At 60.4% G+C, this 14237-nt stretch overlaps 1 protein-coding gene across 3 annotated transcripts in view; it reads left to right on the top strand.

Moving 5' to 3' along the window:
* Positions 1 to 14237, top strand: part of BCAR1 (BCAR1 scaffold protein, Cas family member) — a 35730-nt gene that overhangs the window by 5247 nt on the left and 16246 nt on the right. Inside the window, exon 1 of one of the 3 annotated variants that reach the window (XM_028477417.2) lies at positions 7389 to 7576. The exons of 1 other annotated variant lie outside the window; for it this stretch is intronic. In XM_028477417.2, coding sequence (XP_028333218.1) covers positions 7565 to 7576 — 12 coding nt within the window. In that variant the 5' untranslated portion in view covers positions 7389 to 7564. Of the gene's footprint in view, positions 1 to 7388; positions 7577 to 14237 lie in introns of those variants that run through there. One more of the 3 variants, XM_024124962.3, reaches the window with a different exon arrangement.

Genomic DNA, 14237 nt, shown 5'->3' with positions numbered 1-14237 from the left:
GACTTGAAGCTCCCTGACAGCCAGGGCAAAAAGGGTAACACGGTGGGTTTAGGCTTGCATTACCTATTTTTTGGTATTCCTAATGCTATGTATTGTTTCCTCTGTGCTTTGTTTTATTTTTACCAGTTGAGACTCTCTTATTGGGGTAGATTTTCTTTTTTTTTTTAAATTTTATTTATTTTCGGCTGTGTTGGGTCTTCACTGCTGCATGCGGGTTTTCTCTAATTGCGGCGAGCGGGGGCTACTCTTCGTTGCGGTGCGCGGGCTTCTCATTGCGGTGACTTCTCTTGTTGCGCAGCACGGGTTCTAGGGCGCGCAGGCTCAGTAGTTGTGGCACGCGGGCTCAGTAGTTGTGGCGCACGGGCTTGGTTGCCCCGCGGCATGTGGGATCTTTCCGGACCAGGGATTGAACCCATATCCCCAGCACTGGCAGGTGGATTCTTAACCACTGCGCCACCAGGGAAGTCCCTGAGGTAGATTTTCTATGTAGTGAAATTGAAAGATGTTAGGTATACAGTTGGATAAGTTTTGACTAATGTAGACCCCATGTAACCATCAATCAAATCAAGATAATGAACCTCTCCATCATCTCAGGAAGTTCACAAGTACCCCCTTCACAGTCAAGTGTGCCCTACCCCCTGTAAGGTGGTCAGCATTCTTTTGTTTTTTTAAGGAAAAACTATGATTATCCTGTGATTTTTTTAAATTAATTTTTATTGGCATATAGTTGATTTACAATGTTGTGTTTCTAAGGTGGCCGGAATTCTGATTTCTCTCATCATGGCATAGTTTCGCCTGTTCTTGAACTTGAACTTGATGTAAGTGGAAGCATATATTATATACTCTCTGGGGTCTGGCTTTTCTTCATTCAGCAAAATGATTTTGAGATTTTCATCCACGTGGTGTGTATCAGTAGTTCTCTTTTCGTTGCTGTGCTGAGTGTTCCACTTTTGACTATGAATTTATGTACTTATCCATTCTCTTGCTGATGGATATCTGTCTCTAGTCTTTCTGTGCTGTGTATTTTTTTTTTTGTGCTGTGTATTTTTAATACTGGAACATACTAGTGTTAGTGGTGGTGTAATACCCTATTTCAGTATTTTATAAAACCTGATATCCAATCATGCGTGCGTTGAGGCATGCCCAGAGAGTCGTCTGTGCCCCCAAATCCTGGATTCTTCAAAGTTACACGACTGTCAGAGTGAGTGGTGTGACCACATGCCTTCTTGTTCACAGCCCTCCCTAGCATTCCGGGGTTTGAATTCCCTCTCCCCAGGTTGGCCGTGAGGTGAAGCGTCTTAGGTTTTTGAGTCACCTGTGTTTCTCCCAGGCCTCTGTGCCCACCAGAGGTCCTAGTGGGGAGAGGCTTCTCGGAGAGGATGGAGCCTGTCTTGGGAGCTGACCCTATCCCTCCCCCCTCCCTGGTCGAGACAGATTCCTGGTCTCCCCGCTTTGTCCCTGGCTGCCCGCCAAGACACCCCACCAGGCAGACACTCCTGGCTGCTCCCAGTTAACTGGATGCCCCCAGCCTGCAGGACACCGCACCACTCAAGAAACTAAGAGCAGGGAGGGGTTGCTTGAGAGCCACTGCCTGCACCCCTAACACCTCTGTGCTCCGCTCTTCACACCGAGGGAATTGGCATGCCTGTGCTATTCTTACAAACCTTTACGGTTATTTTTTTTTCTGCATAATGAACCTTAGCAAAAGATTCACACATCTGCTCAAATGCTACCTCATCAGAGAGGAGCCCCCAGGCACCTTGTATAAAGTAGCCCCTGCCACCAGTCTGCTCTCTGCTGTCGGCTTGGTTCTCCCACAGGTGTTCCCATGTTTATGTGTTTGTCCCGCTCACACGCCCTGGAGTGTAAGTTCCTTGAGGACACGACTTGTTTTCCTGGCAGCCGTATCCTAGCAGGGAGTGGGTGCTGTAGTATGTGCAGTGATAGGCCCGATAACCAGCCACTCCCCACTCCCCCGGCTGAGGGGAGACCCTGCCCACCTCCCAGTGTTGGCTGGTGGAGCTGGGGGCAACAGGGCTTCACAGAAAGATTTTTGCTGCAGAATCTCAGACGAGGTTGAGGTTTTGTTCCTCGTGTGGTTCAGGGCCTAGGGAAGCTCAGGGCACTTGAGCAGCGGCTGGGAGGACAGGGAGGGCTTACTGGAGCGCACTTGTGCATGAGCTGTGGGCCCAAGGGAGTGTGCTCGGCAGGGCAGGGCTGGTGTGTGATGGGGAGGTGCGTTGAGTGTGCTGCTGACACCAGGGTGCCGCCGTGCGCTGCGCCCGCGTGTGGCTGCAATCTCACGGCCTGGTGATGGGCAGGGCTTCTGGCGGTGATTACATCTAAGAGACGCACTAACCAAGGCTCTGAAAGATGCAGTGACCACTGAGGTCCCATGCCAGGTGGAATCTTTAATGGGCTCTACTCCTGTCCTTGTAGGCTACATCTGGGTGAGGATTGGGCCTGGGTCTCCTGGGGCACATGGAGCCTTTCTCTGTAGGTTGGGGCAGGCTCAGGTGGGAGGCCCCCAGTGCGGTTCAAGGAGGGAGAAAAAGCCACACTTCCTCGGTGGCTGCTGTAGCTGTGCTCTCTCTGTGTTCACGCCTTCCTGTACTCCCACCCCACTGCCCCCAGAGCTCTCAGGGTCCCTCCTGTGACTCCACTGGCCTCCTGACCCCAGCTGATGTCTGGCCAACACTGCTGCCCCTCTGGGGGTCTCCGTGGGTGTGGGCACCTGTGCTGCTATGGAAGCAGGCTCGGGGGGGGGAGGGCAGCAGATGGCATGTGAAGTCGCCCCCTCTCCCTGCCCTGATATGCTGGAGCTGGCTGCCCTGGGGAGAGGCAGGTGGTGGGCTGGGACTGCTTCTTGACCACGCCCTGGGCCCTGCCCACCCGGGCTGTCAGCCTGAGCTGGGCCTCCAGCGGCTGAGCTTTCTCTCTGAGGACAGGGTCTTGTCCCCAGCCCTTCCTTCCCCCACCCCCGTGTCCTCCCTCGGGCAGTGCTGAGGTGGCTGCCGCAGGGTGAGGACCCAGGGAGTGGTGTCCCAGTGCCATCAGGGAGGGCAGCCTTCTCGTTATGCACATGTGGGGCCTGGTTTTTGCTTCTCTGAGGCACATGGGGAGGGGGGTTCGAAGAGAAGGGAGGACTCAGGCCACGGGGTCAGCACCCTGGGCTGGGGCAAAGAGCCCCTGGGAAGTGCCCCAGCCTCGTGAGCAGAGCCGCTGCTGAAGCAGGCACCTCCCCGCAGGCACCTCTGCTGCTCTGTAATTTCCAAATTAGAAAAGCAGTTACAAGAATCGGAGACTGTGTTGCTCCTTCCAGTTCCCAGTCCTTGAAAGAGCCAGAGCGGGAGGGGAGGGAGCTGTGGGAAGGTGGGGGGCACTGGATTTGCTGGGATCCAGGCCCGTCTACCCCCTCCGCCACCCCTAGGCTCTGTCCCCACACCTTCGGTCCTGGTCGTGCCCTTGTACCCCGGTCTCTGGGGACTGGCCTGGGACGATGCTAAACGGACTCGAAGGCTGGGGACTAGAGGCCACCCCCCCACAGTCCGAGTCACCACTGCAGTGACAAACGGGACTGCCCCGTGGTGTGGTTACTCCGCCCTTGGAGAGCAGGGGAGGATGGGAGAGCTCTTATGGCTCTGACACCCGCCCTAAGCTGGAGGCTCTGCTCTGTCTGAGATCACCTGGGGTGCTGTTCTGTGGGCACGCCCCTGGGGAGCCAGGTACGGTTACATTTTTAGTTTGTAGCTTTGTCACTTCCTGGAGGTGTGAGCTGGGCAAGGCACTGCCCCTCTCTGAGCCTCTGGGTGGTGGTAGTTCTGTCCTGGTCCTCAGGAGGGCAGTGAGGGCTGGCTGACACTGGGTGTGTGGGGTGTCCGGCCTGTGTGACAGTGGTTGATGCAGCGGGCTGGCCTCTTCTCCAGGCCATCCACAGGGGTCCCTCCACCCTTGCCCAGGCAGGGCTGGCTCCGGCTCGCAGGCTGGCTTTGAGCTTGCCAGTGTGCGTGGCCAGCCCAGGGGCAAGGCGCCAACACCCATAGCCCTACAGATACATCATTTCTTCCTGTCCCTGGGGCTGGCAGCGCTCACCTCCGGCCTCAGGAAATCCTTTCCTGCTGCTGCTCCCAGAGCCGGCCATCAGCTGACCCATCCGGCCACCCTCTGTGCTGCTGGGAAAACCAAGGCTTTAGGAGGGCAAGGGGGCTGTCTGAGGCACACTGTGCAAGCCATTTTAGCGCACTCTTTTCACTGGTCATCGGCATTTTCTTGCATGATTTTAGTCTCTGAAAGTGGCCGTCTTAATAGCTGCACAGTCTTCCACTGAGAGGCTCTGGTTGCCCAGCCAGTCCCCTATAGTTGGGCATTTAGGTTATACCCCCTCTTTGTTTGCTGTTATAAATGCTGCCACAGACACTGTAGGGGCTGAAGCAAGAATAGTTCTTTGTGCTGTGGCTCTGACCTAGAGAATAAGACCCCAAAAGCCCAGAGAGCAGGAGCCGGGTCTCCCCACTCAGGGTCTAGGATCAGCAGCAGCCCTCACCCCAGTGAACGCTTTAATGGACAGATGAGAACCAATGTCCCTGTGTGAGTCGCAACCTCTGGACCAGCAGGGAAGTCCCTGGGCCCCAGTTCTGAACTCAGTTGTGTTTGAGGGTGGTGCTTGGGTCTCAGATGCCTGTCCTTTGGGGTCTCTGAGTGCGGCAGGGTCCTTGGCTTTCCTGAGTGTCCCTGCCCCTGGATTCCCTTTCTGCCCTGTCCTGAAGTTGCCTGCTGCAGGGGAGTCAGGGTGGACTGCACTCTAGCATCCCCACCGTCCCTTCCGTGGCCACCAGTTCTTTCCCTTCCGTGGCTGAAGTCTGCGGGATGGGGCAAGGGGCAGTAAACTGGGTCTCGACCTCTTCCTCTGGAAGACGGGGCTAGTCGTGAAGCCTGTTTTGCAGCATCACTGCGGGCATGAAATGAGCACGTGGTCATAGAGACCTTGGCCCAGGGCCAGCCTGGATGCTCTCCTGGGGGCTGTGTCACTTGGCAGTAGGCCCGGGAGGGTCTGCTCCCCCATACACCCAGCCAGAGCCTGCCCAGTGGGTGCCCCTCCCCCACTCCCCCTCGGCAGGCCTGGGAGGGGGCATTCTTCTCCCCCTCCAGCTACTCCCCTTGCAGCACAGTGGGGCACAGATCCTGGGGCCTTGATTCCAAAGCGGAAATGCCATTCTGGGAGGCACAGTCTTGGGTGGGGGGGGGGGCGGGGAGTTTAAGTGGAAAAGGAGCAAATTTTTGAAATGCCTGGGCCAGAGCTGGGTTCTCCTCCCCCGCCTGCCCGCCCACAGGAGCAACCCCGCCCCCAGCGCTGCTTTAATCCAGCCCCAGAGAGGGAGGTCCTCTGGTCCTCCTCCTCCCAGGCAGCCTCCTCCTGTCTCCCAGGGCCAGCTAGGACGGAGTAAGGCCAGCCCTTTTGCGTCCCTGCGCATCCCTGCAGAGACCTCCCGCTGTCTGGCTGTGAAGCCGGCCCCCACCCCACTCCCCACCGGAGTGGAGACCCGGGGAAAACCTAGGGACTCCCTCCAGCTCCCAGCATGGACAGATGTTCACACACAGCCCAGCTGGTTCTCATCTGATTCCTTGGAACCTGGAATGCCAGCCAAGCTGAGGGCAGGGGCAGGGGCAGGGTTTCCGAGGAGCTGAGCCCGCAGTTTCCTTTCTGATTTTGGGGCACAGCTTTGGGAACAAGCAGGAGAGGATACCCTAGGTAGTGTTCCCCTGAGACCTGGCTCTTCTGTGGGAGAACTGGGCTGTTTTGAAGGTTACAGGATGTCCAGTCTTGAGGAGAGCAGAGGGTAGCAGCTAGTTGTCCCATTCCTTCTTGAGGACTCTGGGTCACACTGAGTCCAAATCCCATTGCTCCTTACCCACACCCTATGCTGCGAGTTCTGTCCAGTGGTTCCCCGAGAAACTTTGGGGGAAATGCAGATGTCCAGATTACCCCCACACCCGGGATTTCTGGAGGAGGGGACCTGTGGGAGGGGTTTTTTAGGAGGGGATTCCTAAAACACAGGAATCTGGTTTTTGACAAGCTTTCCAGGTGACCTGTGACCAGCCAGACTTGGGGTGCCCTAGCCCAGCTCCTTCCTTTTACAGATGGGAGAGGGCCTGGCCAAGGTAGCACACCTGGCGAGAGGCTGAGTCGGCCATCCCTGGGTGTCAGGTGGAGGGGCACCTGTGGGTGCACCATGGGCTTGTATGTATTTTATAGGCCGTGCCCGAGGGTTCTCTGCAGGGTGTGCCCCAATGCTTCCCTGGAATTTTGAGCTGCCTGATGGTGTCCACACACTCAGCAAATGGGACAGTCTAGTTCTGGAGAGGTCCCATCCTAGATCTCTCTGCAGACCACTGTGCAACCCTGGACTGTGCTCAGGGACTCTGGCTGGCTACGTGGGGTGACAGTCACCAACTTGCCCCCTAGGGAGGGGGAGCTCAGGAGAACCAAGGAGCCCTCCACTCAGTTTCCCTGTCGTGCTTCTTCCCTCCCCCTCATTCTCATCAGCATCCCTCCCACCCCCTGTTGCTGAAACAGGAGTCGTTGGGGCACAGGCGTTAGCCCTGGACAGGGCTGACTGAGGGATTGGGGTAGGGGCACATCTCCTAGAGCAGCACCGAGACAGTGGGGGACACTTCGAGGAGACTGAATTCAATTCAGAGGAGGTGGGAGATGGCAAGCTTCTTGTCCCTGGGTGCACTGGAGCCTCCCGCGCACGGCTGGTAGAACATGATGCGCTCCGGTTCTACTCTCCCTAGATTACAGGGACAGCCGCAGTCCCCAGCTTCCCTGCTGTGTCTTCATATCCTGGGGCTCTTACACCGAAGGCCTGACCGGAGTCGGTGCGGTGGTCGTATAATTAGTTTTCTGCCAGCTGGGGCATGCCCCTCTAGATGCAGATCTGAGTCGGACTGCCGGATGGACACGCGTGAAATGCCCCAGGTTGGTGGGCGGGGAAGGCAAACTTGAGGCTGGTGCCTCCGGGGTTGCAACGGCCACGGGGGAGGAGGGCAACCCCTGCAGTCTTCCCAGAAGAAGAAGGCTTAGGCCTTTGAGGAGGGGCGCGTTCTCGCCCACGGTGGAGGGCAGGGATGGGCGTGCGGAGAAAAGGCGATATCCCGCGTGTCCGGCAGGCGCCTGGAGCCTAGCGCGGGTGCAAGGGTAGCGGGTGGGGGACGGTCCCACTGGGCGGCGCGTGCCCGCGCGCTCCCGCAGGCTCCCGCAGCCACCCGCGCCCCCGAGCCGGCGGCTCATTTGCATGGGGAGCCCGAGCGGCCAATGGGCGCGCGCGGCCGGGCATGCCGGGAGGCGGGCTGGGCTCGCCGGCCTCGGCGGCGGTGGCGGGCGGGGCGAGATGGGACCGGCTCTGTACGGCGACGGCGGCGGCGGCAGTGGCCGGCGAGGTGGCTGAGGCGGCCGGACCAGGACCCGGACGGCTTCGGGGCTCTTGGGAATCCGAGAGCGCGCGGCGCGGGCAGTTCGCTGTGTTCCCTGCGGGGAGCCGGGGCCCCAGGCCGACCCGACACGATGAACTACCTGGTGAGTGCGGCCAGTGCGGCCCGGAGTCCACTCGCGGTGGCCGGGACGGGGTCCGCGCGCCAGGGAGCGTCGGCCGAGGTCCGCGTACCGGCTTGGAGGCGACCCAGCTCTACCCGCGCCCGGGGCGGTCCCAGGCGGGAAAGAGTTAAGTGAGTGGCATTTCCTGCCGGACCTGCGGGTCCTGGGAACTACGGGCCGCTGGAACCTCCGCGGGGGCGTGACCGGGCCCGGGTCCGAGGTCCTGGAAAACCCCCCTTCTGCCCTGGCCGGGGCTCCCGGAGGCCAGGACTGCGGAGAGTCCTAGAGCCTGCGCGCCCCGGGGGCGGCTGGAAGGACCGGACTCGGGGGCCGCGGGCCGGTAGGAGAGTTCCTGGATCCGGGAAAGTTGCTGGCCGGAGGCCCGCTCTCCCCCTGCCGGCCGCTGCCTGCTGGGTGACCTTGGGCCTGTGAGCCCTGTCTCCGAGTCTCCCTTTCCATCGCTACGAGGAGCGGTCCGAGGTCCCTTGGACCGTGAACTTCCAGGGGCGTGAACTTCCAGGAAGCAGGGTGGCGGTCCGTGTGTTTTGGAGTGAGGGCTGCCCATGCCCCCAGGTTAGGGGTTGAGGGCTGGGTGAGCAAGCGCGGGTGTCCACGGAGAAGTTAATAATTAACCCCCGTCCCGCCCGCGCTGGATTCCGGGACCCAGGGCGGGAGCTTCTCGGTTTTTACCTACCGTGGTTGCAAAAACGGTTGTAGGATCCGGGTCTTGGCAGGGGAGTCCAGGGCCACGCCGCGATCCCGGGGTCCTAGCCTCCGCGGGTAGGGCGTGGGAGCTGGGGAGGGGCGGGGCCGCTGCCCAGGCTGCGGCCACCCGGGCAGCGGCCCCGCCCCTCATTGCTGCTGCAGAGCCCAGGGAGGTGTTGAAAGATTCGGAGAAGCTGAGATTTGCTGAGGGCCGGGCGTGGTCAGGGGGTGTGAGGGGGTTAGAGTCTGGGGAGATGTTGGGGTCTCCCATCCATCCCTCAGTAGGAGCAGTGGCTCCCTAACTGGTCTTGAGAACAGGGAGTTTATTTCCTTGGCACTCTTAGCATGAGGAAGAGTCTAAGTTGGGAGGTACTCTCTGGGTTTGCTGTGCAGATTTCAGCCTGGCCGGGAGATGTTCCTCATCCCCCTGGGCTGGGGGACACGCCCCCCACCCATGACTCTTTCCTTTCCAGGGTGGAGAGCTGATGGTGGGAGTGGAGGGATGGCAGGGCTAACAGGCTTAGTAAAGCAGGAGAAGGGCCCAGGTGCAGGTGGAGACTGGCAGGAAGGGAGGTCTGGGAGGACCTGCCGGCAAGCTCTCCTGGCACTAGCACCCACCACCCGCTTGCCGTGGGCAAGGAAGGAGTCCTGTAGGTGCCGGGTGGAGGCAGGGCAGGGCAGCCCCAGCTTCTGCCAAGGCAGTCACCCTCAGCTCCCGGTGACTTTTAAAAGAGGGTGACTTTTATGCTTGTGCTGAACAGAGGGGTTAGCGTTGTGGGCTGGCGTCATCTCCCCAGGCTTGGGCAAGGGATTGAAGTAAGGGCAGTGCCACTGGGGAATCCTTCCTAATCAGGAAGGGCCCCCCGCGAGTCATACAGATGGTACCAATGGGGAGACTGAGGCACAGAGAGGGGCAGTTACTTGTCCTCACAGAACCGTATCCAGAACGTAGTCTCCTGGTATGGCCCCATGCTCTAGCCGTATGCTCCCCGTGCTCTGGGATTGGGGGTGCTCTGGCCCTTGGGGTGCTGCCATGCTCTACTGGGGCTGCCAACTTGGTGGTGTCTCTCTGGCTCCAGAACTGTGCCTTAGTAGCCCCCTCCTGGCCTCCAAAATTCTTTTAGGAGATCCCACCACCCTTTGTCTCTCAGGTCTGGAGAACTCCCTCCACCATCCCCCAGGAGCCCACAGCCAGTTGGGGCAGCCAGAACCAGCCAGCAGGTGGAAGGGGGAGGAGCAGTGTTAGAGTCATGCTTGGAGGGCAGGGTGTAGGGTCGGGCGGGACAGCGTCGTTCTCCAGCAGACACTGGCCAAATTCCTCCTCCTCTGGATCCTTAAGGCCCCCAAATAAGGGGCCTACAGAGTGGCCTCCCTCCAGGGGGCAGGCTGGGCCCTCTAGCACTGGGGAGAGGCCCTGACTCCATCTCCGTCTCGTTGTGCTAACTTCCTCCCACCTCTGAGTGAGGAGTGGGGCGGAGTACCAGCCTGCCATGGAAGGAGCTCAGAGGGTGGAGGGGGAGGGCCCCGTCTCAGTCCCCTATTTCCATTGCGCATCCTGAAGTCAGGGGCTTGGTACTTTTTTTTTTGAGTTGGAGAGCCCTGCTTTTTGTGCCAGTGGGTCCTCCTCCATCCCTGCGGAAGCAGATGGTGCTGCTCTAAGGACTGCTGAAAGTTATCATTTGGGGCTGGAGAGGGGCAGAGCTGAGGAGGCTTTGGATGTCCAGGTGGGGAAACTAAGGCTTCGTAAGGAGTGAAGTCCCTGCTGTCCCACCTGGGCTTCTGCCTCTGCCCCTCCAGTGGCATATCTGGGGCTGGCCACGGTGGGTTACCAGGGCCTGGTGCTGTCCCTGAAGTGAAGGTCAACCTCATGCTGGCCCCTCTGCTGAGAGACCAAATCCCAAGACTGGACAAGCCGGTCTACTCAAACATGTCTGGGGTCTGCCAGCCTAGGTCGGTTCCCTGGGCTGGGTGGCAGTGGTGAGGGTTCTAAGGCGTTGAGGACCACTGCCAAGCTGTTCAGAAGTTGGGGTGGGCTGGAGGGTGGAGGGCTCCGCTCTCATGCCACCCACATAGGCTCCTTGGTGCCCTGGCCCCAGGCCCACCTGTCCCCACCATCCGAGGTGTGTTGGGGGCTGCAGGTGCCATGTCCTGCAGTAGGAGGGCCCCCTCCCCATGCCACCTCTCTTCCTCTGCCCAACCTCGCAGGGACAGTGCCTGGGATGCCCTGGCAGGAGTGGGGCCAGGGGCCTGCTTCGGCCCAAGAGCTGGGCACAAAGACATCTGCTCTTGCCACTGTAGCCAAGGCCAGCTCGGGGCTCCTGATTGTCTGAGGGAGCTGCTGGCGGTGGCCACCCACAGGTGGGTTTTTAGTCCTTTGTTCTGTAGACCTGTCCTCTGGGTGCTGAGTGTCAGGCATGGGTCTGAGGACCCACACACGGCCCCTGCTCTGTCCTCTGAGCCTCAGGCACTGCCAAGGCAGGCAGGGAAGGAGCCATGCTCCCCTTGTCCCCTTGGAGTTGGAGTGGCTCTGGAATGGGGGGCTTATCCACGCTTGTCACGCTGAGCACTGAGGACTTGAGCCCAGACCCCGGTCACTCAGCTGTCCTGGGAGAATTACGGGGAGGGTGATGCCAAGCCCGGCTGTTGCGGAGTTCCGCCCAGGATGAGGGGGTGGGGCCGTCTGGGAAGGGAAGAGGCCCTGCCCTCCCAGCCCCATCGCAGCCGGGAGGCGGAGCGGAGGATTGTCAGGACCCTGGCCAGTGGGCCCGTAGCCGCTGCCCCTCCGGCGGGATTCCCAGGGCACAAGTGAGCAGCGGTTGTGGGTGTAGACCGCCACTTGGGCACACGTACATTGGGCCTGTACCCAGTGGCCACGGGGGCTCCTTGGGACAAGCAACCAGAATACCCCAGAAATAAACTTGGCTCAGGTTTGAGATGGTTCTTTGTGTGAAGAGAACTAGAGTTTCCCTAGTGACTGCTGTGTGTGGGGCTCTGTGCCTGGGGCTGGGGTGTGTGTCGGGGTGGGGGACAGGGAGGGGTGGAAAAGCCCTGTGAAATTTCCACTCCTGGCTTCCATGGAGCTAAGCAGTACCCCGGGAGCCACCCAGCTGCACTTTGTCATACAGCAGATCTGCCTCTGCCACTTCCTGACCATGACCCTGGCGAGTCCAGTGACCGTTGTGCACTTCAGTCTCTCCATCCTTAGGTGGAGGCAATCACAGTGTCTCACAGGGTTGAAAGAGATAATTGAGGTGCGTAAAAGAGCCCCGCCTCTCACTGCCGGCATTGTCGTCATCACTGTGAACCTGTCAGTCTCCCCACCACCAGGTAGCACCGTCCCGCAGAGTCGGGGTTTGGGGATACCCAGAGCACATCCGGGGCTGTCTGGGGCAGCAGGCTGAGGGAAAACCCGTCAGATGGCCGCTGACACGTGCCCGTTGGCGGCCAAGGCCCAGCTGCTCCGTGTCTGAGGGCCCGGGTGAGTCTGGCGCACACAATGAGGGCCATTCTCAGACCAGGCAGGGCCGGTGGGGCAGCCCTCTCAGCTCCCATGTGCAACAACCAGGGTGTTGTTCTGGACGGGCCTGACTGGCAGGCCGCTGCCTGGGGAGTGTTGGCATCGGGCAGGGGGCTCTCCTCTGTCCCCTCCCTCTGGGGTGAGTGAGCCCCAAAGGGCCTTCCTGGCTTTCTCAGGCGTGGCCGCACGGCTCCCAGGGAGGGCAGGGCACCACCTTCCGCAAGGGGGGCTTTTGCCTGAACCCGCCCATCCAGCAGCCCCACGCTCAGCCCTGCTCTGGGCCAGGCCTGGCGTGCGTGTGCAGTGGAGGGGCGTTCCGTGCTGAAGCAGACAGGCCCCTCCCGTGCTGGGCACCCGGGTTGGGGGCACGAAGTGGGCAGTAGCAAGAGGTGTTGATCAGCACTTGGAGGTGGGGGCAGTGAGGTGTGGGTGCCCGGGGAGGGACGTGGGAGCGTTCCTGGCGGGGGGGGGGGGCAGGGACACCCAAGTCACGTCCTGAAGGAGGAGTAGGACACAGCGAGAGGTTTCCTAGGGTCGCGGGTGAGGTGGCGCCAGAGACTCGGGCGAGTCAGCGGCAGTCTCCGTGGTGCCTTGGACCCAGACGGCTGGCAGAGTTGTCCTGGACTTGGTGGTGTGCCCCTCCCAGAGGTCACAGCTCTGTCCTCTTGTGAGCCTGGGGGAAGCCCCTGATTGGCCCAACAGTGAGGAAGGCTGGAAAGCCAGGTTCTGGGCAGACTGGGCCCCTGTTCCAAGCTGGGACAAGACACTGGGTCCTGGGGAGCATGTCCAGAGCAGGAATGCTCAGGTGGTGTGGGTTTTGCCTTATTCTGCCATGGGGTGCCACCATTTGGATGGCCTTGACTGAGCCCTCCCTGCAGCATCCCAAGGCATCCTGCAGTGTGACTGGCCCCAGCCTGCCTGCCAGTCCAGGGCCGCAGTCCTGTCTCCCCTCCAGCCTTTCCCTATTTCAGCGTCTGGGCTCATGCCTGCCCTCTGCCCACAGGCCCTTCCCTGGCTGGTTTCATGGTCGCCTAGTTTTTGTTCTTCATGAGTCACCTGAAGTGTCCTCCTTGGGGAAGGCCACCTCTTGACCACCCTATGTGTAGTGGCCCTGTTGCACATGCCACATTTCCCCCTGTCCTGGCAAATCGTTTTGTGTCTGCCTGCCCTGCTGGGATGCAAGCCCTGTGCAGACAAGGGCCTGGTCGACCTAGGCTTGCACCATCTTGCAGGGCCTGGCCCAGCACCTGGCAGAGGGCAGATGCCAGGTGAATCTTTTATTAAACAAAAGAACTTCCCTATGAAACCAGGATTGTCACCTTAACACAAGGGATCTACCCAGAGGCTAAGGGGCTTGCCCAGGGTCCCCAGCAGTGGGAGGGAGAGCCAGGCCCAGGTCTGGTCTTAGCTGCTGCTCCGCACTGGAGGGAGAGGAGGGAGGAGTGTGTCAGGAGCAGCTGGAGAGGCTCAGGGGCCCAAAGGGGCGGGTGCTTGGCCAGCTGGAGTGCTGCGGCGCCAGCAGTGCCCAGGACTGCGGAGAGCCGGGCTCGGGGGGTGGGGGTGGGGAGGGGGGCACCAGCTGACGCAGGCAGAGGAGCTCCTGGTGCCAGGCGCCTGGTGCCACGTGCCCAGCCTGAGAGGTGCTTCCCAGCCTGGCTCCGGCCGCCCCGTGACTATACAGTTGCAGTCGGAATTGGCCTTGACTGCTTATCGAGCTCATACCCAGGAGGTGAGAGCTGGCCACCCTGGGCGCGGGAGGCCCCAGTAGCTCCCTGGGCAGCTCTCCTGGGTCCAGGGGACCCTCCCTCCACCCCCTTCCCCCTCCCTCTGGACCTCGCCCTTGGCAGAGCTCTCCAGCCTCCCTGAGAGCCCAGCCCTGCCCAGCAGGGCCTGGCCGAAGCCCCTCTGCCAGCCTTCCCTGGGCTGCCCTCCTCTAAGAGGTGGGGGGCCTCTGAGGGGCATTCCCCTCTGTCTGCACCCTGCCCCCTTTGACGGGGCTGGAGGGGAATTTTCCTGTGACTCACTCTGCTGGCACTTCCTGTGGTCACCAGGGCAGGGGCTGAAGGGACCCAGAGGGGTGGCTCTGTGTTCTGGGGTCATTGGGGGAGGGTGGGTTGGGTGTCCCGCCCCCCTGACGGGGTGTGATTCCCTGAGCAGGCTGCAGACCATATTTGGGAAACTTGCTTTTCCTGCAGGCAGCCTGGGGATGGGACCCATGAGCCCAGCGGGCAGCAGGGCAGCCCCCGCCCCATCTGCTCCTCCTGGGGCTTTGGCCTCTGACCTGCTTCGGCCTTGTCCATCCCATCCTGCCTTGGAGCCTAGGAGGTAGTCCACTGTTTTCTTTTTCAGGATGTATATTTTTTCAACCCCCAAACCAAGAAATGCTCATTAAATACAAATTGAAAATTTCTGAAAAACAGG

This window comes from Physeter macrocephalus, chromosome 17 (assembly GCF_002837175.3).
Source record: "Physeter macrocephalus isolate SW-GA chromosome 17, ASM283717v5, whole genome shotgun sequence".
NCBI classification, from domain to species: domain Eukaryota; kingdom Metazoa; phylum Chordata; class Mammalia; order Artiodactyla; family Physeteridae; genus Physeter; species Physeter macrocephalus.
The sequence above is the reverse complement of the archived record's forward strand: the minus strand, read 5'-3'. Positions and strand labels throughout refer to the sequence as shown.